The 22,648-nt window shown below is 36.7% G+C and overlaps 1 protein-coding gene across 2 annotated transcripts; it reads left to right on the top strand.

Annotated features, from left to right (window-relative positions):
- Positions 1-10,213: 10,213 nt before the first annotated feature.
- On the top strand, positions 10,214-21,042 carry LOC119991642 (E3 ubiquitin-protein ligase MBR2-like). 2 transcript variants are annotated; one of them, XM_038838017.1, is made up of 7 exons: positions 10,214-10,534; positions 11,484-11,548; positions 11,714-13,483; positions 19,216-19,260; positions 20,196-20,294; positions 20,370-20,513; positions 20,614-21,042. In XM_038838017.1, the coding sequence occupies exons 3-7, from the start codon at positions 11,807-11,809 to the stop codon at positions 20,743-20,745; spliced, it is 2,097 nt and encodes a 698-aa protein (XP_038693945.1). In that variant the 5' UTR covers positions 10,214-10,534; positions 11,484-11,548; positions 11,714-11,806; the 3' UTR covers positions 20,746-21,042. The 2 variants fall into 2 exon arrangements, with proteins under 2 accessions (XP_038693945.1, XP_038693944.1); XM_038838016.1 differs by having other exon boundaries at positions 10,215-10,534; positions 19,216-19,266.
- The last annotated feature ends 1,606 nt before the right edge of the window (positions 21,043-22,648 follow it).

Here is a 22,648-nt window from a genome sequence, read left to right as displayed (position 1 = left end):
TGGTGGAAGGGGAACAGAGTTCAGCTGCTAGACCTTGCTTTGTCATCTCGCGTCCTTCAAATTTCAAACTTAGCAACTGGACCAGTTTGGAGCTCCCAGTATCTCTCAAGAACCTGCAAGAGTAATCCCGAGTGCACTACCATCGTGGGCCTAGCTCACGGCTTTCGTTTGGATCTTTTGTAATGAGCATGCTTTACTTTGCTTTCAATAGATTTTATAGTATGGCGATTGCATGTTCTATCTTTGTTCACATTTCCTTTTCCATGAAATGAAAATCTCTTGATAGTCATCCATATTCATGTTTCTTCATTTCCATTCAAGTGTTATTCTCCATTCTCAAAACCACTTTCATTCATTTCTTTAACAGGATTGAAAATGATGATAATAAAGAGGACGAACTTAATGACCCAGATTTTGATGCACCCATTAGCAATGTTGAATCTGACTATGAAATAGACGAAGAAATGGAGATTTTTCCTGAGATATTAAGACAAGTCAATCAAGAAGAGAAAATAATACAGCCACATCAAGAGTTAACTGAAGTCGTGAATTTGGGAACTGAAACGGAGAAAAAGGAAGTCAAGATAGGAGCTGCCTTTGAAGGAGAAAGCAAAAAGAAGTTGATAGATTTATTGCATAGTTACCAGGATGTCTTTGCATGGTCTTATCAGGACATGCCGGGTCTTGATACAAACATTGTTGTTCATAAGTTGCCATTAATTCCAGAATGTACCCCTGTGAAACAAAAATTGAGGAGAATGAAAGTAGACATGTTGTTGAAGATAAGAGATGAAGTGAAGAAGCAGTTTGATGCTGGTTTCTTGGCAGTGGCTCGATATCCAAAATGGGTGGCGAATATTGTACCTGTCCCCAAAAAAGATGGCAAAGTTCGGATGTGTGTCGACTATAGAGACCTTAATCACGCAAGCCCAAAGGATAACTTCCCTCTTCCTCACATTGATGTTTTAGTGGATAATACAGCCAGACATTCTACCTTCTCTTTCATGGATGGATTTTCGGGTTACAATCAGATCAAGATGGCACCAGAAGATCGCGAGAAAACAACTTTTATTACTCTATGGGGAACCTTCTGTTATAAAGTCATGCCTTTTGGTTTGAAGAATGCCGGTGCCACTTATCAAAGGGCCATGGTCACTTTGTTTCATGATATGATGCATAAAGAAGTTGAAGTATATGTCGATGATATGATAGCAAAATCCAAAGAAGGTGAAGATCATATTGTGAATCTCCAGAAGTTGTTTGATCGATTAAGGAAGCATCAATTGAAGTTGAATCCAGCTAAGTGCACATTTGGGGCAACCTCGGGGAAGTTGTTAGGTTTCATTGTAAGCAGGAAAGGAATCGAAGTAGATCCTGATAAAGTGAAGGCGATCTTGGAGATGTCACCCCCTCGGACAGAAAAAGAGGTTAGGGGTTTCTTGGGAAGATTGAATTACATTGCCAGATTCATTTCACAGTTGACGGCTACTTGTGAACCTATCTTTAAATTGTTGCGTAAAAGTAACTCTACTGAGTGGAATAAAGATTGTCAGGTAGCCTTCGAAAAGATCAAGCAATACTTGAAAAGTCCTCCAGTGTTGATGCCTCCTGTGGCTGGCAGGCCGCTTATTCTCTATTTGACTGTCTCAGATAGTTCGATGGGATGTGTGCTCGGACAACATGACTCATCAGGAAGGATAGAGCATGCCATTTATTACTTAAGCAAAAAGTTTACCAGTTGTGAAGCAAATTATTCGATGTTAGAGAAGACTTGTTGCTCGTTGGTTTGGGCTGCGCATCGACTTAGACAATACATGCTTTATCACACTACATGGTTGATTTCCAGGATGGATCCTATCAAGTACATTTTTGAGAAACCTTCTCTTTCAGGGAGGATAGCTAAATGGCAAATGTTATTATCAGAATATGATATTTTATATGTCACACAGAAGGCAACCAAGGGGAGTGCAATAGCAGATTATTTGGCAGAGGGAGCGATTGATGATACTCAAACTATGGATTTGAAATTTCCAGATATTGATGTCATGACTGTGTCGATAGAAGAAGAGAATCAAAAGAATTTGGCAAAATGGACTATGTTGTTTGATGGCGCTTCTAATATTATAGGATGCGGAATTGGTGCAGTGTTAATATCACCTGAAGAGAAGGTTATACCGTTTACAGCTAAGTTGTATTTCGAATGTACCAACAATGTGGCTGAGTATGAAGCATGTACGATGGGAATTCAAGCTGCCATTGATATGGGGATTAGGAGGCTACAGGTCTATGGTGATTCACAGTTGGTGATTAGGCAATTGAATGACGAATGGGAAACCAAAGATGACAAGCTTATTCCATACTACCAGCATATCAAAAAATTAATCAAGTTTTTTGATTGGGTGGAGCTGGATTATATCCCAAGGGGAGAAAATCAAATAGCAGATGCTCTGGCAACTCTGGCAGCAATGTTTGATGTAGACCCAAAAGGGGAAGTGCAGGTGATTAAAATCGAGAAACGAGAAGTTCGAGGTTACTGTTTAAATTTGGAGGGAGAGCCTGATGGTAAACCGTGGTATCATGATATTCAACAGTACATTGAGAAGAAGGAATATCCATCAGGAGCATCAGAAAATGATAAGCGTACCATCAGGAGATTGGCGGGATCTTTCTTCTTGAGTGGAAATGTTCTTTATAAAAGGAATGATGGGATAGTTTTCTTTCGATGTGTTGATATTGCTGAGGCTAAGCAAGTCATGGAGGAAATTCATGAAGGGATATGTGGGACTCATTCTAGTGGATATGCAATGGCAAGGAAGATTATACGTGCAGGGTATTATTGGTTAACCATGGAGAGGGATTGTATAAGTTATGCAAATAGATGCCACAAGTGTCAGATTAATGCAGACAGGACACATGTTCCCGTTAATCCATTACATGTGTTGACGTCACCATGGCCTTTCTCTATGTGGGGATTAGATGTCATCGGTTCAATTGAGCCAAAGGCTTCTAATGGGCATCGTTTCATTTTGGTTGCCATTGATTATTTTACCAAATGGGTGGAGGCTGCTTCATATTCTAATGTGACGAGTAGCGTGGTTGTTCGGTTTTTGAGGAAAGAGATTGTTTGTCGATATGGAGTCCCGGAAAGAATTATTACTGATAATGGCACGAATTTCAATAGCAAAATGGTGAAAGGTTTTTGTGACCAGTTCAAAATTCGTCATCATAATTCGACGCCATACCGACCAAAGATGAATGGGGCTGTTGAGGCGGCGAATAAGAATATCAAGAAGATCATCAGGAAGATGACAGAGAATTACAAAGATTGGCATGAGAAGCTCCCTTTTGCTCTATATGGTTATCGGACATCAATACGCACATCTACCGGGGAGACTCCTTTCTCTTTGGTGTATGGTATGGAAGCAGTTTTGCCTATCGAAGTGGAGATTCCATCCCTTCGAGTAGTTCTGGAGGCAGGTTTGGAAGAATCAGAATGGACTCGAACGAGATATGAGCAGTTGAATTTGATAGAAGAACGAAGATTAAGAGCAATTTGCAAAGGGCAATTGTATCAAAGAAGATTGATGAAAGCACATAATAAGAAAGTTCGGCCTCGCAGCTTCAGGGGGGGAGAGTTAGTGTTGAAGATGATTTTGCCACCTCAAAAGGATCACCGAGGGAAGTGGACACCGAATTATGAGGGACCATATGTGGTGAAAAAAGCTTTTGAAGGAGGAGCATTAATATTGACAAGAATGGATGGAGAAGAATTGCCTAATCCGGTGAATGCAGACGCCATCAAAAAGTATTACCCCTAGCAAAAAAAAAAAAAAAAAAAAAAAAAAAAAAAAAAAAACTCGCTAGATTGAAAACCCGAAAGGGCGATCTAGGCAAAAATTAGAGTAAAAAGCTCGCTAGATTGAAAACCCGAAAGGGCGGTCTAGGCAAAAATTAGAGCAATAAAAATCCCGCTGGAGTGAAAATCCCCCGTGGACGCTTCAGGCAAAAATTAGGGAAAGAAGAAAAGTCTCTACTATAGTGAAAACCCTTCATGGGAGCTTCAAATAATATTGAGATCAGAAGGGTGTGGTGAAAGCAACTAAGGGGAATGAGGCAGAGGCCTTTCGAGGATTTGAGATGAATATAAGGAAATACAATGAATGACAGATGGCGAGGCTGTACACAGGTGAATTGGCTATGTTCAGGGGTATGCATGATGAGGCTGCGAAGGAGACGAGTGATATGGAAGTAGTCAGATTCAATAATTGCAAAATGGGGGCACACAAAACTGGGGCAGTTTTGTGCGGAATCCGAATTATTTCATTCATATCTTGCAAAGATTTCTGCTATTTCCTTTGTTTCTAACCTTCTGGAATCATATACGTACCTCGTCAGTTTCTCTTGTTATCTATCCATTTTAATAAAATGCTCTGAGGTCATTCATTTCTGAGTTCCTAATTCATTGATTGTTTTCATCAAAATTTTGATTGCTTGCGCAAAATTCTCATATAGTACAAGCATCGCCATGCTATTGAATTTATTTGAAATTGAGTAAAGTAATAAGAGAATTATGACAAGTGCATTAGGATATTGTTCTTCACAGGGACTTGAAAGATTTTGGTGTTCTTGGCTATGACGGAGCTAAAGGAAATTAAATGACGCTAAAAGGCATGGGGGAGTCGGAGAGATTGTGGTGTTCTTAACTCTAGGAGGGCTAAAAGAAATTAAATGGCGTTAAAAGGCATTAGTGGAGGCCAGGGAGATTTTGTTTAGCATTAAAGATACGTCGGATTTGATGGAAATCAGATGTAAACAGTAAATCGATGGGAAGATCAGACAAAAAGAGAATGAAAGATACAAGAATAAGGGTAACATGGCAGATTGAAGATAGGATGGAATCAAAAGATGCAGTCTTCTCATGAGGGATAATGGCAGGATGATAGGGGTGATGGTGCTGACGACAATTAACCGAAGTCGAATTTTCAAAATGAAAAAAATAAAATACAATTTCTCTTCATACATTCATACACTCATGGATATTTTCTTGCATAAAGTTCACACAAACATTTGGCCAAGCCGGGAATGACCTCGTGATCCCGTGCCCTTTATTTTTCTGCACCAACATTTGGCCAAGCCGGGAATGGCCTCGTGATCCCGTGCCCTTTATTTTTCTACTACCAACATTTGGCCAAGCCGGGAATGGCCTCGTGATCCCGTGCCCTTTATTTTTCTGCACCAACATTTGGCCAAGCCGGGAATGGCCTCGTGATCCCGTGCCCTTTATTTTTCTGCACAAACATTTGGCCAAGCCGGGAATGGCCTCGTGATCCCGTGCCCTTTATTTTTCTGCACCAACATTTGGCCAAGCCGGGAATGGCCTCGTGATCCCGTGCCCTTTATTTTTCTGCACAAACATTTGGCCAAGCCGGGAATGGCCTCGTGATCCCGTGCCCTTTATTTTTCTGCACCAACATTTGGCCAAGCCGGGAATGGCCTCGTGATCCCGTGCCCCTTTATTTTCTTGCACAAACAGTTGGCCAAGCCGGGAATGGCCTTGTGATCCCGTGCCCCTTTATTTTATTGCACAAACATTGGCCAAGCCGGGAATGGCCTTGTGATCCCGTGCCCCTTTATTTTCTTGCACAAACAGTTGGCCAAGCCGGGAATGGCCTTGTGATCCCGTGCCCCTTTATTTTCTTGAACAAACATTTGGCCAAACCAGGAATGGCCATAGTGATCCCGTGTATTTCAATTCTCGTACGAAACTCGGTTGACTACGCCTTTGTTTGCCTTTTATTTCATAAAGGACATACAAAGGGGGGCAGCTGTAGTAACCGGATTTCGTCCGATCCGAAAAAGAAAAAATAGGAAAAAGAACACAAAAAATGCAAAAGCTCATTTCTTTGACCTATAAGCACATAGATATTCATAATCCCTTTCTTGGATCCTTAAATACTCAAATCTTGACCCAATAAGATCAAATCTTAGAAAATATCTAAAAATAAGAGAATTGTTTTAATCTTTTTATTGTTTTTGCAGAATGGAAAAGTAAAAAATAAGAAAGAAAAAGCCAAGAATAAAAAGAAGGAGACAAAGAGAGAAATGTGGCACAAATTGGGGAAAGAATAAAAAGAAAGAGACAAAGAGAGAAATGTGGCACAAATTAGGGAAAGAAAAAGAATAAAAAGAAGGAGACAAAGAGAGAAATGTGGCACAAATTGGGGAAAGAAAAAGAATAAAAAGAAAGAGACAAAGAGAGAAATGTGGCACAAATTGGGGAAAGAAAAAGAATAAAAAGAAGGAGACAAAGAGAGAAATGTGGCACAAATTGGGGAAAGAAAAAGAATAAAAAGAAAGAGACAAAGAGAGAAATGTGGCACAAATTGGGGAAAGAAAAAGAATAAAAAGAAGGAGACAAAGAGAGAAATGTGGCACAAATTGGGGAAAGAAAAAGAATAAGAAGAGGGGAGAAGAGACTTTGGTTTTGGAGGGGGAGAGGAAACAAAACAAAAAAAAGAAGAGAGGAAGAGAGGAGGCGTGAGAGAAAAGAAGAAAGAAGGAGGCTTTGGCTTTTGGTGAAGCAAAACAAAAAAAGAAGAGAGGAAGAGGAGAGAGGGGGAAAACCGATTCTTTGGATTTTTTTGGTAGAAGCTTCATACCCCTCATATCTTTTACTCAAGTATTGCTCTATTGACACTTTGATTCCAATGTTTGATTCATTTTTAGCATCCTCGGATGTTGACTAAGAATAGACATGGTATTTCTTGCATTCACCTTGGACATATGTGATGCTTGTGAGTGTTTTCGATACTAATATGTTGAGCCCTTTCTCTTTGCATTTTTTTTCTTCTATTTCTTGTTGGAAAAAGCGGGAGAGACCATATTTGGATTTGATTTTCTTGGTTTGGATACGTGTGAATCTCATAATGTGGTCTTGACTCGATTTAAATCTTGATTTACATTTGAGTATTCTATTTTTCCCTCTCTTTATGTTTGTTTTGTTGGACGAGGCTCGGGCTTGGATATTATTTGGACGAGTTGATGGAGGCTTGAGCAATTTCAAGATTTTGTTTGGTTTATTGCAATTTGTGTATATTTGGCCCCCCATATTGTGTAATTTATCTTATTCATGTCGACTTGTATAATTTCGACATTTATTATTTGTACAAGTGTGGATTATGAATATATAGGCTTAAAATTGAATATAGGTCATTTCAATTGAAGAAATCCTAAGTTGATTTCCTTTATTTGAATTATGGACCTTATTTGATTTCATTTATGAATTTGCCATAAGTTGGCAATAATAGGTTAAATTGATAGATGACACTTTTCCAAATAATCATTTGTACCATAAGTTGTATTTAAAATTAAACCTACCAAAAGTTGGTAGGTCATTTAATCATTTATATCATAAGTTGGTATTTAAAATTAAACCTACCAAAAGTTGGTAGGTCATTTAATCATTTATACCGGTAGGTCATTTTATCATTTATGCCATAAGTTGGTATTTAAAATTAAACCTACCAAAAGTTGGTAGGTCATTTTATCATTTATGCCATAAGTTGGTATTTAAAATTAAACCTACCAAAAGTTGGTAGGACATTTTATTAAATAAACCATAAGTTGGTATCTAAAATTAAACCTACCAAAAGTTGGTAGGACATTTTATCATTAACACCATAAGTTGGTGTTTAAAATTAAACCTACCAAAAGTTGGTAGGACATTTTATCATTAACACCATAAGTTGGTGTTTAAAATTAAACCTACCAAAAGTTGGTAGGACATTTTATCATTTACACCATAAGTTGGTGTTTAAAATTAAACCTACCAAAAGTTGGTAGGACATTTTATCATTAACACCATAAGTTGGTGTTTAAAATTAAATCTACCAAAAGTTGGTAGTGTGGCTCCAAATAAAAACTATCATAAGTTTTAGTAATATTACAATTTTTTTTTTAATGCTATCATAAGTTGATAGTATTCTTACAAATCTTTTCCCAAAACTATCATAAGTTGATAGTGTTATTTCAAACCTATTTCCAAATAAAAATCATCATAAATTGATAGTAATATTCCAAGCTTTTTTTCAAACACTATCATAAGTTGATAAGTGTGTTGAAAGTAATAATTCAAACTTTAACAATTACACCTTGCAAAGAGCAAGTTTCCATAAGATAGCCATTAGATTAATCCGGGTAACCTTTTTCAAACGGGAGTTTTGGGGTGCCTAACACCTTCCCCACACTCAATCGATCCCCGTACCCTTTTCTCTGGTTCGCAGGTCTTTTCGGTGTCCAATTGCACCTTAAATCAATTGGTGGCGACTCTAAACATTTTTCATCCTCAAACGCCGGTCCGCGTCGTGACCCCGGTTGCGACAAAGCCCATACATTACACTTATAAATAACACATCCACATTGAATTTTTCCAATGTGGGATTCTCATACACACATTTATACACTTTGTTCTTCATGATTAACATGATTATTTTGGAGTCAATTTCCATTCAACCAAAAAATGGTTTTGGACCAAATTAAACTCCAAACTCTTCTCTTCATATTGAAGATTAAGACCCATCAATTATTATTCAATGACTCTCATTCATTAGTCATTAAATTTAGGTCAAACTATAGTTGACTACAATTTTTCTAACATAGAGAATGTCAATACCTCGGGAATCACAGGCGGAGTCAGTGTTGTGAGGATAGTGGGCTGTAATTACTCTAGGTGTAACTATTCCAAATCATTATTTTTTAATATTTTTTAATATTATTGAATATTTTGATGATCATAATGTTATAATAATATTTATTTTAAAAAAATCTTAAATCCTAAATTATAAACCCTAGCCTAAATCCTAATAATGCAAAAAAGAAAATGAAAACATGATTTGGGGAGATTGGAGGAGATTTTGCTAATTACAGCCTCTTTTTAAAGTGTTGTGCATCTCGTCAGCGAAGCAGATGGGCACACCTAGTAGGCTGGCACAGTTTACTTGCTATGTAAAGATTTCTCTTTGGCGCACGCGAGTGTTGCATCCTCTTGGAAATTTTGGATTATTAGGAATTTTATTCATTTATGAGAATTTTTTTTTTTTTTGTCATTTTTACTATTAGTTTTGAATCAGGTGATGTAATGAGCTGACTATATGATTGACTCCCATTGGCTTTTCCAAACAATTGATATGAACATTTTGTGTTGAATTGGGCTTTGAGTTGGCCCAAACTTGTTAAGATAACTCTACTTTGTATGAACTAAGGCACTACCACTATGTATTAAGAATAAGCCTTGTTTGAGATGACGCATGGCCCAACAATGCAATGCAATGAGGCAATTTGACTAGAGAATTATCAGTAATTCGGCCCTGATTTAGCCCAAAAAGTTGCTGTCTATTGGCAGCATAATCCTAGAGAAACAAGGATTAGGAGGATCGTGGTACTCTGCAGTCCCTTATTTTCTTCATTTTTAGATATATAATGTTTTTTATAAATTAAAATTTTTAGACATATAATATTTTTAGAAAAATAACATTTTTAGATATATAACATTTTAAAAAAAAAATTAAAACAAAACATTTTTAGATATATAATTTTTTTCAAATTTTTTTGAAAGATAACAAATAAAATGTTTCTAAGATTTTGACCGTTTCATCATGGATTCAACTATTGCATCTTTAAAAAAAAAAAAAAAAAATCTTTCACACTTTTATGTCCAAAGTTTTGACTCATACAAGTTTTTCATGCATTTTCTTTAAGTAAATTAATATTTTTATTCAACATAAAATACATTCAAAATCATTGATATTTATTTTTTTTATAATTTATTAAAAATATTAATATTAAAAAAATAAAAAAGGAAGGGTTACTCTTCCTTTAAGAAGCAGCATAATCCAATTCTAGAAGGAATAAATATATATATATAGATGGAAAATATGGGAATGGCAAGTGCAAAAAAATATTACCAAAAATTTCAAATCCATCCAATATTTTGAGAATCCACCACCTTTTTCACTGTCAAATTTTCTTTTTTTGGTACCAGATTTCTTTCCAGTTTTATTTATTTACATATTCACCTAATTTAGTCATGGAATTGGAAATAAAAGATTGTAGGACCCATTTTTTTTCATTGCATGAAACGACCATTTGCCTCTTAATGGAAAAAACTCATAAATAAAATACCTTTTAAGACACAATCCTCTGAATCTCTCTCCTCCAAAATCCCATTAATTTTTTTTTTCAATTAGAAAATCACAAAAACATTACATTGCCCCTCTATCCCTGTCTCTCTCACATCCCATTGATCTTTGTCCTCTGTTTGTCTTGTTCTAATTATCTCCTCTTTATATTAAAAAGAAATATTAGAAAAACCAGAGCAACTGAAAACCAGGAGGGGAGAAGGAGGACAAGAACGAGAAGAGAGGGAGGAAAAAAGTAATCAAAAAAAGAAAAACGCCTTTGGTTCTATCAAGTACCCATTTTGATCTTATCCCATTTTTCTTCGATCTCTTCCATTTCATATCTATTGCTTTCTCAGGTACTTCCCTTAACCCCTCTTTGTGTTTTTTTTTCCTGGGTTTTTCAGTTATGTCCGATATCATTGTAATAGCGTGTATTAGATTATTTTTTTAAAAAATTGTTTGTGTTTTCACTCGGGCATGTACAAATGATGTTTATATTGGTTTGGTTGCTTTGGTATCTATTCGGCCATGAAAGAATAACAGAATCGGGCATACCCATCATAGATTTTTTTTACAAAATTGGGAGCATTGATGGCATGCATTTGATGGTTTTAGCTTTGATATCATGGTTTGATCATTTACTTCTGTTTTCCATTTTGATTTTTGGAGCACAAGGTTTGGGGCATTATTGATATCAATTGAATTGTATTGAATTGATTGGTTTTTGGCCTAATAGAAAAAGCAGTCATCTGGGTATTTTATTTTGCCTTTTTGAAAGCAAAAAGTTCATTACGTATGGTGGCTATGATGATTCTCACACAGATTTTATCTCCCACTCTTTCTCTTCATTAGGGTATGAATGCTTTGTGAGTTAGTAATTGGAATTATTATTTTTCATACCTCTATAATTGTTGGTTCAGCATCTTCTGTATACATTTGAGGTCAAATTGTTATGCATTTGGCATGAAGTACCGCATTCTTCTGGACATATCTTCGTGTTAACTGTATGTGAGCTGAAACAATTCTTTGGAGTCGTGAGCTTTCCACATGAGAACTTAATATAATGATCATAATTCATAAGTCTTTGTTTTTGAAGGATTTGAACTGCTGCTGCATTGATCGCATAACGCATAATGACTAAGTAATCTGTGTGTTTTACGTAAAGTGTTAGGGTCCGGAGTGAATAATTGCGTGCTGTATAGAGTAATCCATTCATCCTGTTGAAGTTATTGCTAGATATCCACTGCAGTCCATGATCAATTTTATTTTATCAGTTTATTTTACTTTGGAGGTTACATATTTCAGGGTTTTCAAGTAGCATTTATGATTGCTGAAGGGGCATGGGGCATGGGATCGATATGATTATATTTGTAAGTGAATGGTGAATTTTTAAATAACACTAGTTTTATTTCTCATTTTTACACTCTATCTGATCTAAGCCTGTTTTGTTTTCCGGTTATATATTTGTTATTCAATGGTACTTTTACCTTATGTTTCTTTTTTGTTTCCACTTTTTGTTTTTTACTTGATTTTAGATGTGCCCCAGAAGTGTGTTTTATGAAGCACCATTGTGTTGAAAGATCGAAATATCAATTGACAGTTTCAGTTAGTTAAAACATTTGACTGCGATGCAACGTCGTACTCGTAGCACTACCGTTGGTTCTGGTAACTCTGGCATGAGTCAAGACACTTCTTTCAACAACATGCCAAATACAGTTGAAAATCGCTTGTCGAATTGTGTGGATTCTAGTGAGCAATCTTGTCTAAATGCTGTTGCTCATGATGTTCAGAGCTTTAATAGCTGGAATTCAGATGTACCTAGCTCTAGCTTGAGCCTGCAAAATCAGGTCAATGATGATGGTACAAAAGGTGAAAATGGTTGGTCTTCTTCAATCAGTGCGCAACGTAGTTCTGGTTCTAGGTCAGAAGAAAGGGGATTAGGACCAACGAATACCCTCTTTCCAGAGAGAGACAGTATTGGTTTTAATGGCAGTCAGGTTGGGAGTGACCTGTTATTCTTGCATGGTTCCAGTTCAAATCACATCCCACAGAATGCGACACATATAGGCAACAGTGGAATCGGCTGGGATGGTATAGGCCCTAATCAATATTTCTCACATGGAGTAGAGACAGAGCGGACATCTTCTTCGTCCACTCATGATAATATTGGGTGTTCATCTGGTGTAGTGGGTTCATCATGCAAGAGGAAGGCCCTTGAAGGTACTTCCAGTCAGCCTTATCCTAGCGGAAGTCCAACTGGCTTTCCCCGAGCTGAAAATGGTGTATGGCATGCTGGTCCTCCTGGTCCAGCGGCCTTTTATGATGCTTCTAGCAGCTTAAATGTATCTACACACTTGCAAAGTTCCTCAACTTGTCTGCCTGAGCAGCTAAACCCTGGAATTGGGGTTGGTATGAGAGGAATTGTTTCCAATGGCTTTCCCTCTGCAAGTAGTTCCAGGAATGCTGAAACTGCCTTGAGAAGTTTTGGGAGGAGAGTAAATCCCAGCCATCATCTGGAATTACCATTCAATTTGTCTTCTGCTGGGGGTGCCGGGCGGTCTAATGTTTCCCCTCATCAATCAACAAGGCCCGTCTCATTTACTGATTCTCTGGATTTGAGATCGACTTCAGCAGCTTCTCCAAATTTGAGTGCTCTCCAGAGCTCTCATCCTGCTATGAACATTTCTGGTTCCTCAAGGAATTTGCATACATTCCCTTGGAATGGAGCCTCTAATCCTAGAGCTGGCAATTTATCAAGTTCATTTTTCTGTGGAGAGAGAGGTGCTGCAGCACGAGAAGAAGTGACCTTAAGAAACATCCCTAGACCGAATCCAGGGCATCCCATGCTTGTGCCTTCATCTGAGGTGAGAAATATGGTCCAAGATCCGGCAAGTTGGAATATGGCCTCTGGAAACTTGAACAGATCTGGAAATGTCCCTTCAAGTTCCAGTCGAATTGGCTCCAGTTCAAGCATCCATCCATTGCCTACTTCGGCTCTGATACAAAACCACTCCCTAGCACATAATCAACAAACATTGCTAGAACTTTCTCCTTGGTCTTTGTTTCCTACTTCTGAAGCTGAATCTGTTGGTCTTGCTGCTCATTTTTCTCCATTATCTTCCAGCGATTCGGCTTCCTCTCAGGACTTAGCGATGTCATCTGGTATGGGTGGTCAGGGTCATCATCAACCCAATCGAAGGTCCGTATTCTTGATGGAGAGACAAGGTGCAGATGTTCTTGGTATGTCCCATTCATTGCAGGCTTTAGCTGCTGACATGGAGGGGAGACACCAGCTAATATCTGAGGTTTGGCACTGGACTATATATATTATCTGCTTGTCATTAAATTTGTTTCTGAGGCATTTTATAATATAGATGTGGAATTGTGGTAGCACTGGAATCTGAATCACGAGCTACTGTGCACAATTTCTTCGCTTAATATAGTGATGGAACTTTAATATAGATGTCATGCAATTTCACTCTTGTTGTTTGTTTTTCTTGTCTGTGGGGTCTTGAACATTAAGTAATAAGATCTAAACTTCATACTAGAACTTCTATTTGCTGCTACTTGTGTTCACTGAACTTAACAAGCTTTCACAATATCCTTAATTTCCCGAAGGCTTTAGAAAAGTATGATCGTTCTTTTTGCTATTGTCCTTCTTCCTTCTTGGCTTAAAATATTTCTCAGCCAGTTTGTGATTTTCTTCTCTCGGTCAAGCATCTATGTTACCCAAACAACCGCCCATCAATTTTTCAAACCCAAAAATAAAAGAGCAAACAACACCCTGTAAGCCATCAAGATAGTCTCCCGCCATTAGCAACACATAATTTGCTTATGGAAGTCTCTAATTTCGGCCAGTCTCTCGTTTGCATTCCCATCTTTGCAGTTTATATTGCTTACTGATTTCATGCGCTATAGATTGGTCGTCTGAACTTTGGTGTGTTATCAGTTCAAGTGGAGGTTCAGTATGTACGACTTTGTTCAAGACACCTGCCTATGAATTTAGGACCCTACCATGCTCCATGCCATTGTTGTGGGCTTTTCCGACACTACATAAATTTGCTTTATATGACTTTGCGTGTGAGATTGATGTTTGCTGTAGCTGTTTCTCGCATCTTCATGTGTTATTGCAATCTCTCTCATGTGCTAGATACACTTCCATCGTGATTCAGTCATTTGCCAGTTGTGTTCGAGGGGATGCTGGTGTAATTTCAGCATTTATATTTATAGTGTGTTTGACCATTGCCACATCTCCTTCAATTGCTATCTCTCTGATTTATCGTTTATGTTCTTCTGTATCAATTTTTATGACCCATAGGATTGTTTTCGGAGAGATAGAGTTGTCCATAAGAAATACTTCATGTCTTATATTCAAAAGAAAGACTTAGTTTTTTTTTTCCAGTGCATCAAATATAGAAACATCGAGAGACTTGATTTTCTGATGTTCTATTGGATCATCATCCCTCTATGCATGCAAGGTTTCTGAATGCTGTAGTTTCTTCAAGTTTAAGTATTGATTGCCAGTGCAACCAAACACTCTTATGCCTCGTGCTTATTGCACAATTCAGAAATCATTTGGTTTATCTTCCTTAAGTTGCCCAAAATTGGTATTCGCAGCTAAAGCTCTACAATTTTTCTTAGACATACTATCAAAGTCATGATTATGACACATTGATTTTCATTGCATTTATTAGAAGTAGGTGGTTAATGTTATACTTTTATTTCTTTCATTTGTGTGGTCTTTCTATGTAAGGTGCTGGAGATCTTTCCAACTTGAAGGAGGTTAATATTTTTGAGTTGGAAATAAAGGTTTATCAAAATATGGTTTAAGAGGTCCTCCCATGTACAAAGAGCATCAATTACAAGACATTAAGCACATGAATGAGCCAATCCTCATTTACATCTTTCCCATCATCGGACCAGCAGCATATGCTATTTATCCATCTGCATATGATGATTCCAAAATGAGTTTTTCCCCCATTGAAAGACCTTTTATTCCTTTCTTTGCATTTGTTCCCTAGAATAGCTGAGGGAATGGAGCTGATGAGTTTTGCTTCTAACTTATTATTTACAATAGTTCCTGCACCTTAAGTTCTTAACTCCTTTTCCACCAATGTAGCAACTATCCAATTCATCGACATGATGTTAAGAGTTGTTTCTTGAAGCTTGCTCACACTTTAATAGTGGAGAATTAGGTGCCTCGCTGTTTCGATATTAGATTTACAGAGAAGCATCCATTGACTAAAGTAATCCCAAACTTTTGAAGACTATCAAACTCAAATCATAAGAATTCTTTCCCCTGTTGCTTTCTAGGCTGCTAAAAACTTCTTTGGTTGGGAGCTTGCATTTTCAAATTTATTTCCTTTGAGGGAAATCCTTCTTACTACCACTTATGGAATGGATCATGTGATTCATGTTTGAGTAAAAAGTCTTTACTTGGAGGCCGTCTTGTCTAAATTTTATCTAGTCCTCTGGAAGCAAAGAAGCTTAGTCACGTTGATTGTATAAAAGAAAGAACTCAGAAGTTTCAACTCCCAATCCATGGATTCTCTTGAAGAGCACAGTACAGGAAGCCCTGGCATTCGTGAAGGATAAACTCCCAGAGCCAGCATCATTTGTATTTCTTACTGATGTATATAAGCCTAGTAAAGTATCCTTTTGGGGATATCCCCCTGTCTCTCTAAAAATCAACCCTGTTTCCATTCCCACCATTAGGCTAGGAGAGCCTTGTTTTTGAATGTTCAACAAGGCAACCTTAGGGATTTAATCTCTAAGCGTCCAATCTCCTTGGGAGCTTCACTCTTTTGTATCAAACAAGGTGGAATGCGCGGATTCATATGAATCACCCCAAATAAAATTCCGTTGAATGCCTCCTAGACGTGTGCTTACTTGAGCTGGCGTGGTGAACATGGGACTTATGGTTAATCCCCTCCTACACTTCTTTTCCAACCCATAACTTTCCATCGTTCCACCATGGTGTCCCAAAGTCTTGTCTCTCTCTAATTGACTCCGAAAGGGATGCCAGCATATGATTGAAAGGAGGTTACTTCTGCAGCCCATGATTTTTGTTGGAAGCTCAAGTTCAACTCCTCCGATGGATAAATTCACTTTTGATAAAATTAATGTTGAGCCCATGGCCACTTCAAAGCAAAAGGAGGTGGCACCTAAAGTGAAGGATTTTATCTATTGCTATCTGGCAGAAGATAATGGTGTCGTTCGCGAAGAGTGAGTAATTTCAAGCTCCCTCTAATCTCTTCATATAGTAAAACTGTGTAGTAGATCCCATTCCAATGCTTTTAAAATAATCCTCGTAAGCACTTCCATTACATGAGGGGAAGAGTGGATCCCCTTGTTCCAAGCCAAGAAAATATTGAAAAGGGGTTGAAGCTCGACCATTACATGACCAAATTAATAAAAAAAGGAAGAGTGGATCCCCTTGTTTCAAGCCAAGTGAATAGTGAAAAGAGGTTGAAACTCGGCCATTAATGGTAATCGAAAAGGAAAGAGATGAGATGCCTTTTTTTTCTTTTCTTTTTTTAATCCAAACACCCCATATCCTGCCAAAGCCATTCTTCCCAAAAGGTAGAGTAAGAAGTTCCAATTGCCATGGTTGAGGGCTTTCTCCATGTCTAACTTGCAACCCCTTGTGGCTTTATTAATTTCAGTGTCAAGCACTTGTTGGCAAACAAAGAGGCATCCTTTTTGAGAGCGGGGTCCCGAGGTTTTGGATTTTCCTTTTTAACATCATGGCAAGGACTGTGGAGATTAATTTTTAGGTTCCTCACTAAGGGAATGGGGAGAAAAAAAATTCTCGAGGCTACAATTTTCTTAGGAATGAACGCAATAAAAGTTTAGTTCATGGAAACCCATAGATAACATTAGATTGAAAATCTCAGTGAAACGGCAATGATATCGTCTCTTAGACTCTCCCACTTGGCATTAAAGAAGGGAAAGGAAATTCATCAGGCCTTGACCCCTTATTACCATCACAATCATCAGAAGTCAGCTTTATTTCTTCCTTCTCAAAAAGGCCTTTGACCCACAAAGCTTCCTCCTTATACAAATCAGATGACTTTCCCGGCGGTTTTCTATGCAAATTTGATGTGTGTGGCCTTTTGTAATAATTACGAGTTTCCTTTGTCAACTCTTCACTCTCTATCATTATTATATTTCTTTTTCCATTCTTAGTCTGCATTAAGTTATTGTTTTACTTTTGTTACATTTTTGCTTGTCCATCCCTTACAAATGTTATGTCTCTTAAGTCTTAAGCACGCTTTTCCACTTTCCATATTTATTTTATCAGTCCGTGTAAGCTTACATGTTTCATGCATATTTATGTGAGACATTTTCTTTTAATATCTTACAGAACACTAGTTTACAGAGGATAGATTGCAACTAGATGATTGTTTGCTTTAGCTTGTCGTTGAATCTGAAGCATCCTGAAACAAAGAAATTGTAAAAGTAATTTTATCTTTTTAAAAAGGATCTAAAATATGTAGAAAATATCGTAATAACGTTGGCCAGGCACTATAATTTTTATGTAAATTATGTACTGTAGTATTATATATGAGAAGGTTTTGTTGAGGTTTCCCGTGTTTCACAGCTAGTTTCTGTCATTTTGTCATAGCCATTAATATTAATATTTCTGTACTGTGCACGGCATACTTCGGTGTACATTACATTCAGTACCGTGATTAGCCATCATTATTTTCTTTCAGCTAATAATGAAGGGAACTAGCTGTCAGTTTGCAATATTAACAAATGTTTGAGAGTTCCATACCTATTTTGTGCATTCTTTTTTGTATTAGGTTATTCTGTTGACATGGGAATTTCTAGGATTTGTAGAATGTATTTGGTGACGGGTACAATAATTTTATATTTAGTTTATATAACATATTTTTTACAATTTTTTTTTGTTATTTTATGGTAAGGAATGATGCTTTATTCTTATCATCAAAAAAAGAATTTTAAAGGTGAAGAATCTGATTAATATAGTACAAAATTTTTCAATTTTAGCTTGATTTGTGATGCTTGCTTATAGATGTTAGGTACGAAATGCAGTAGGTGGCCTGTATAAGGTTTCGTGGCAGTAGAGTCATCTGCAATTGGGGGTGCGGTGCATCAATGAATTAATATTCATTATGTCATTTATTACCCGTAAAGTACTTTCTTATTTTGAGTATCTATCATCCTTTACTTAAGAAAGGAGATATTTTTAGATACTAATTTTAGTATGTTGCTTGTTTAAGCTAATTTTGGCCACAGAATTGTGATGTTAAAATGCAAACTTCTCTAATCAACGAATTAATATTCTGCAGTCGTTTATTAATTATTGATTAATTATATTTTCTTGTTAAGTCTATCATTTAGTTACGGGATTGGAATAATTTTCAGATACTAAATCTAGTACATAGTCTGTGTTGGTATTGTAGCGAAAAGAATAATCTTTAGATGGAGAGTTCCCTACCTCAGTGAAATGAATCTCTCTGCCTTTTTTTTTTAACCATAAATTAATTATGTTATCTTTACGTTTTTATCCTTCATTAGAATAAATTTTTTCAAATGAGATATTTTTATCTGGGCACTCTATTTTATGTGATTTCTGGCATGAAGAAAATATTAAAAATGGAAAACATATAACAAAAGAACTAAATATAACAGTTCAAGTAACGTTAAAAATGGCAAAATTCTCAACTTTAAGTTGTTTAATTTGTTTGAAGCTTAAATACCTCATAGAGGTGATGATTAGCTAATAGTTGTGCAATTTAGATACCTCAGTATCTTGCATTCAGAAAATGGATCCAGTTATGGTGTATCATGATTCAAAACATAAGTGTTGGGGTCAATATGTTATTATTTGTGGAAGAATGCTTGCAGGATGCCTTTTAGTTTTTAAATTTGAGATGTTGCACTGCCTAGTTGTTTTGACTTTAAAAGTTATACCAGTCGATACAGATAGAGTAACGTAGTGGTTGGATAATCATGTTGGATGCAGCATGCTGGGACTAATCAGTTTTTATTCTTCCCTGTTCAACAGATTCGTCAAGTTTTGAATGCCATGGGCAGGGGTGAAAACGTTCAGGTCGAGGTTTGTTTTTAGCTACACTGATTTGTTTTGATTTTCGATTTAAAATGTCTTTCTTAATATTTTGAACTTAAAAGGGTGATCTCTTTTACTATGGTCTTCTCTTTCCTTGAGTCTTGCGGGTAAGCACATCCTCAGTGGTGACAGTTCTGATGTGTTCAATTTTTCTTGTTTCACCTTCTCCTTTAACTAAATTTTTTTTTTCTCAAAATTTCTTAAAATTACATTGGACCTTCCATCAAGGAGGCTCAGTTTATTGTGATGGGGTTTGTTTCAATGGGAATGTTTAAAATGCTCAATATTTCATGGATGTGCTTCCAGCATGTGAAGTCGTTCAGGAAAAAAACCTCCTGTTTCCCATGTTTCTTTTTTGTAAAAATTCCATGGGAAGGTAGTTTGGTGACCATCTTGTTTACTCAATTCAGCATAAACTGTTACCATCCTGAATATAGATACTTTTTTTAATTACTTTCAAAGGACCCAAAAGAAAAATTAAAAGAAACATTTTCACAAGTTTCAAATTTAGTGTTGGTATGTCGGAGGTCGTTACTTTTTATGATGTCAATAGTCCATAACCTGTCTGCATAGCACAGTTGATGCAACTTGCAATGCTAGGTTTCCTAGTTATTTATATGTACTGGAACTGTAGCTTATGTACGCTTAGTGTTTCTGTGCTTGGGGTGGATGCTGAAGGTACTCCTGTAGCATCGGCATTTCAGAAATGCATAATCTTGTTTAGCATCACTAGTTGTTTCTAGAGAATAAAGTTTGAGTTAGTTCATCTGCAAACTGATAACAATTTTAAATCCAACAGCTCCCCTAGGCAGGAGATGAGGTGTTATCCAAGAAAATCTTCTGTTCTTGCTTCTTTCTTCTTCTTTTTTATCCGACCATCTAACACTCTTAGCATTTGACCTTGTGTAATTTGTCAGGATTATATGTTTTTCGACCCTTTCCTATATCATGGCATGGCTGAGATGCATGACAGGCACAGAGACATGCGCCTTGATGTAGACAACATGTCATATGAGGTAAAAGGCCGACTTTTGTCGACCTAGTCATTCCAGTGAAAGATAGTTCCCCTGATAAACTAGTTTCTTTGGTAGGAATTGTTGGCTCTGGGGGAACGCATTGGAGATGTAAGTACTGGACTTAGTGAGGACACAATTTTGAAGCTTATGAAACAACGAAAATATGTGTGCATCACAGAAGAGTCGCCACCAGATTTGGAGCCCTGCTGTATCTGTCAGGTTTGTGCTTGTTTTTACTTCATGAACCTGTTTGTGAATCAGTTCTGATTCCTAACTTGGTTTTGTTGTGTCTTCTTTGATTCAACCTTCGTCATGACAGGAGCCATATTTGAATGGAGATGATATTGGGAATCTTGCTTGCGGGCACGATTTCCACACCAACTGTATCAAAAAGTGGTTAATGCAAAAAAATGTATGCCCCATCTGCAAAACAACAGCCATGGATCCGTGAGAGAGGCCATCACTACTAGGGCATGGAAGCTTTTTTTTTTTTTTCCTTTCTTTTCGATGAACGACCAAATTTGAAAATATCCTCTGTATCATTCTTTCAAAAACCAACCTTTCTTGCTCATGAACAGCATAACTTATGGTGATTGAGCAGCGATGTCATAATTTGTTGTGTGAGTCAAAAATAATGTGATGATTATGCAGACTGGATATCACATTTGTGGCATGATCAGTTTTCTGAATGCCTGCAATTAGCAGGAACAGATTAATAGATTTTAAAATCTTCAGACATTGATTGATATGCGGTGGTTATATTTTGGATTAGCTCTTTAGTTGCATGAGATCAACCTAGATGATATGTTTGCTTTATTTATTGATGCTCTATCCTGCAGCAGAGCACATGTCCTCCTTTGCCTAGGCTAATTTTTGGGTATGCTAATTTTTTTTTGAAATAACTATGATGATCTTGGGCCAATTGATGCCCAAAGCCCTAGCTTTGGTTGCTTGGGATGGGACCGGTCTTGAGGGGATAAAAAATATTGTGGGGTCTGGGGAGCCGTACGTCCGAAAACCTTTTTCAGACTATTCATTCATAATTCATATGCGTGCACTTCCTAATTATAACTCTTTGACTTTGTTGATGTGATAATTCCCAACATAATTTATTAAGTGTGGCTTAATTTCGTTTAATTATAGGTCAGAGTAATTGCACAGTTTGGTCCAGTACATGTGTAGATTGTAGGGATGGCAACGGGTCGGGTATCCTTCCAATTAGGAAATACCAAAACCGTTTTCGTTTAAGATATTTTATATCAAAACCGTTCCAAAACCATTTAAAAAACCATTTAAATTTTCAAACCTAGAATCGTTTCATAACCGTTTACCATCGGGTACCCGTTTACCATTTAAATTTTAATATTTTTTTTTTCTTTGATGATTATATTATTATAAATTAATATTGAGTATGGTTTATATTAATTATGATTTTATAATTCAAATTAGTCTAATTTATGGTTTTATTAGTATGCTTCTATAAATATATATGTTTTAATATGCTTTATCATGTTATAATTTAATATCTTAGTAGTATACCTATACCTTTATAGACGATTTATAATATTATTACTATAATGAATCTTTTTATTAAACGGTTCGGGTACCCTAAATCCGGCACTAAAAACCAAACCCGACCCTAAATCATGACGGGTTTGAAAACCAAAACCCAAACCATTTCCAAAACCTATAGGATCGGTTTTCGGGTTTTAAATGGATCGAGTACCCTACGGATAGTGTTCGGATTGGATTTTTTTGACATCCCTAGTAGATTGGTAATAAAGTCTATGGACAAAATAGTTTCTAATATATTTATATGCTTGAGTAAGGCCTAAGCCAACTAAATTAACTCATGAAAATATGGCCCATGTAAATATTTTTTTTGTTCTTTTGCAAGGTCACTAACCTAAGAAGAACACACGACACCTCAAACACAAACAACACCTTCTCTTCCCGCAGGGAAGACGAAGAAAGGAGAAAATGAACAAAAAACAAGAGCATAAGAATAACTTGTAAGAAGAAACAAACAGGATCAGAAAACTTATGAGTTAGACTCCTCCATTCTAGAACCCAAGTAAATATAGAGTGTGTTTGGGTTGAAAAATATTTTTAAAATGGGACATAATTTGAAAATATAAATAGTATATAGGATATTTTTAAAAAGTAAAGGGCAAGGGTTGAAAAAAATATTTTTTAAAGAAGCATAATACAAAATATGAATAGTACAAGGGTCAAGAATGTAAGGAGGCCATTGCCTGCTTACCATTCATGTGTCTCCATTCTACACTTGGGAGTTCTATTTTTGTATGTTTCAGGTGTTTTGAAAGCTTGACCATCGAATCAGAAGAGAATGA

The sequence above is a fragment of the Tripterygium wilfordii genome, chromosome 22, assembly GCF_013401445.1.
Source record: "Tripterygium wilfordii isolate XIE 37 chromosome 22, ASM1340144v1, whole genome shotgun sequence".
Lineage (NCBI taxonomy): Eukaryota > Viridiplantae > Streptophyta > Magnoliopsida > Celastrales > Celastraceae > Tripterygium > Tripterygium wilfordii.
Note: the sequence above shows the minus strand (reverse complement) of the source record. Positions and strands in the feature narration are given on the sequence as shown.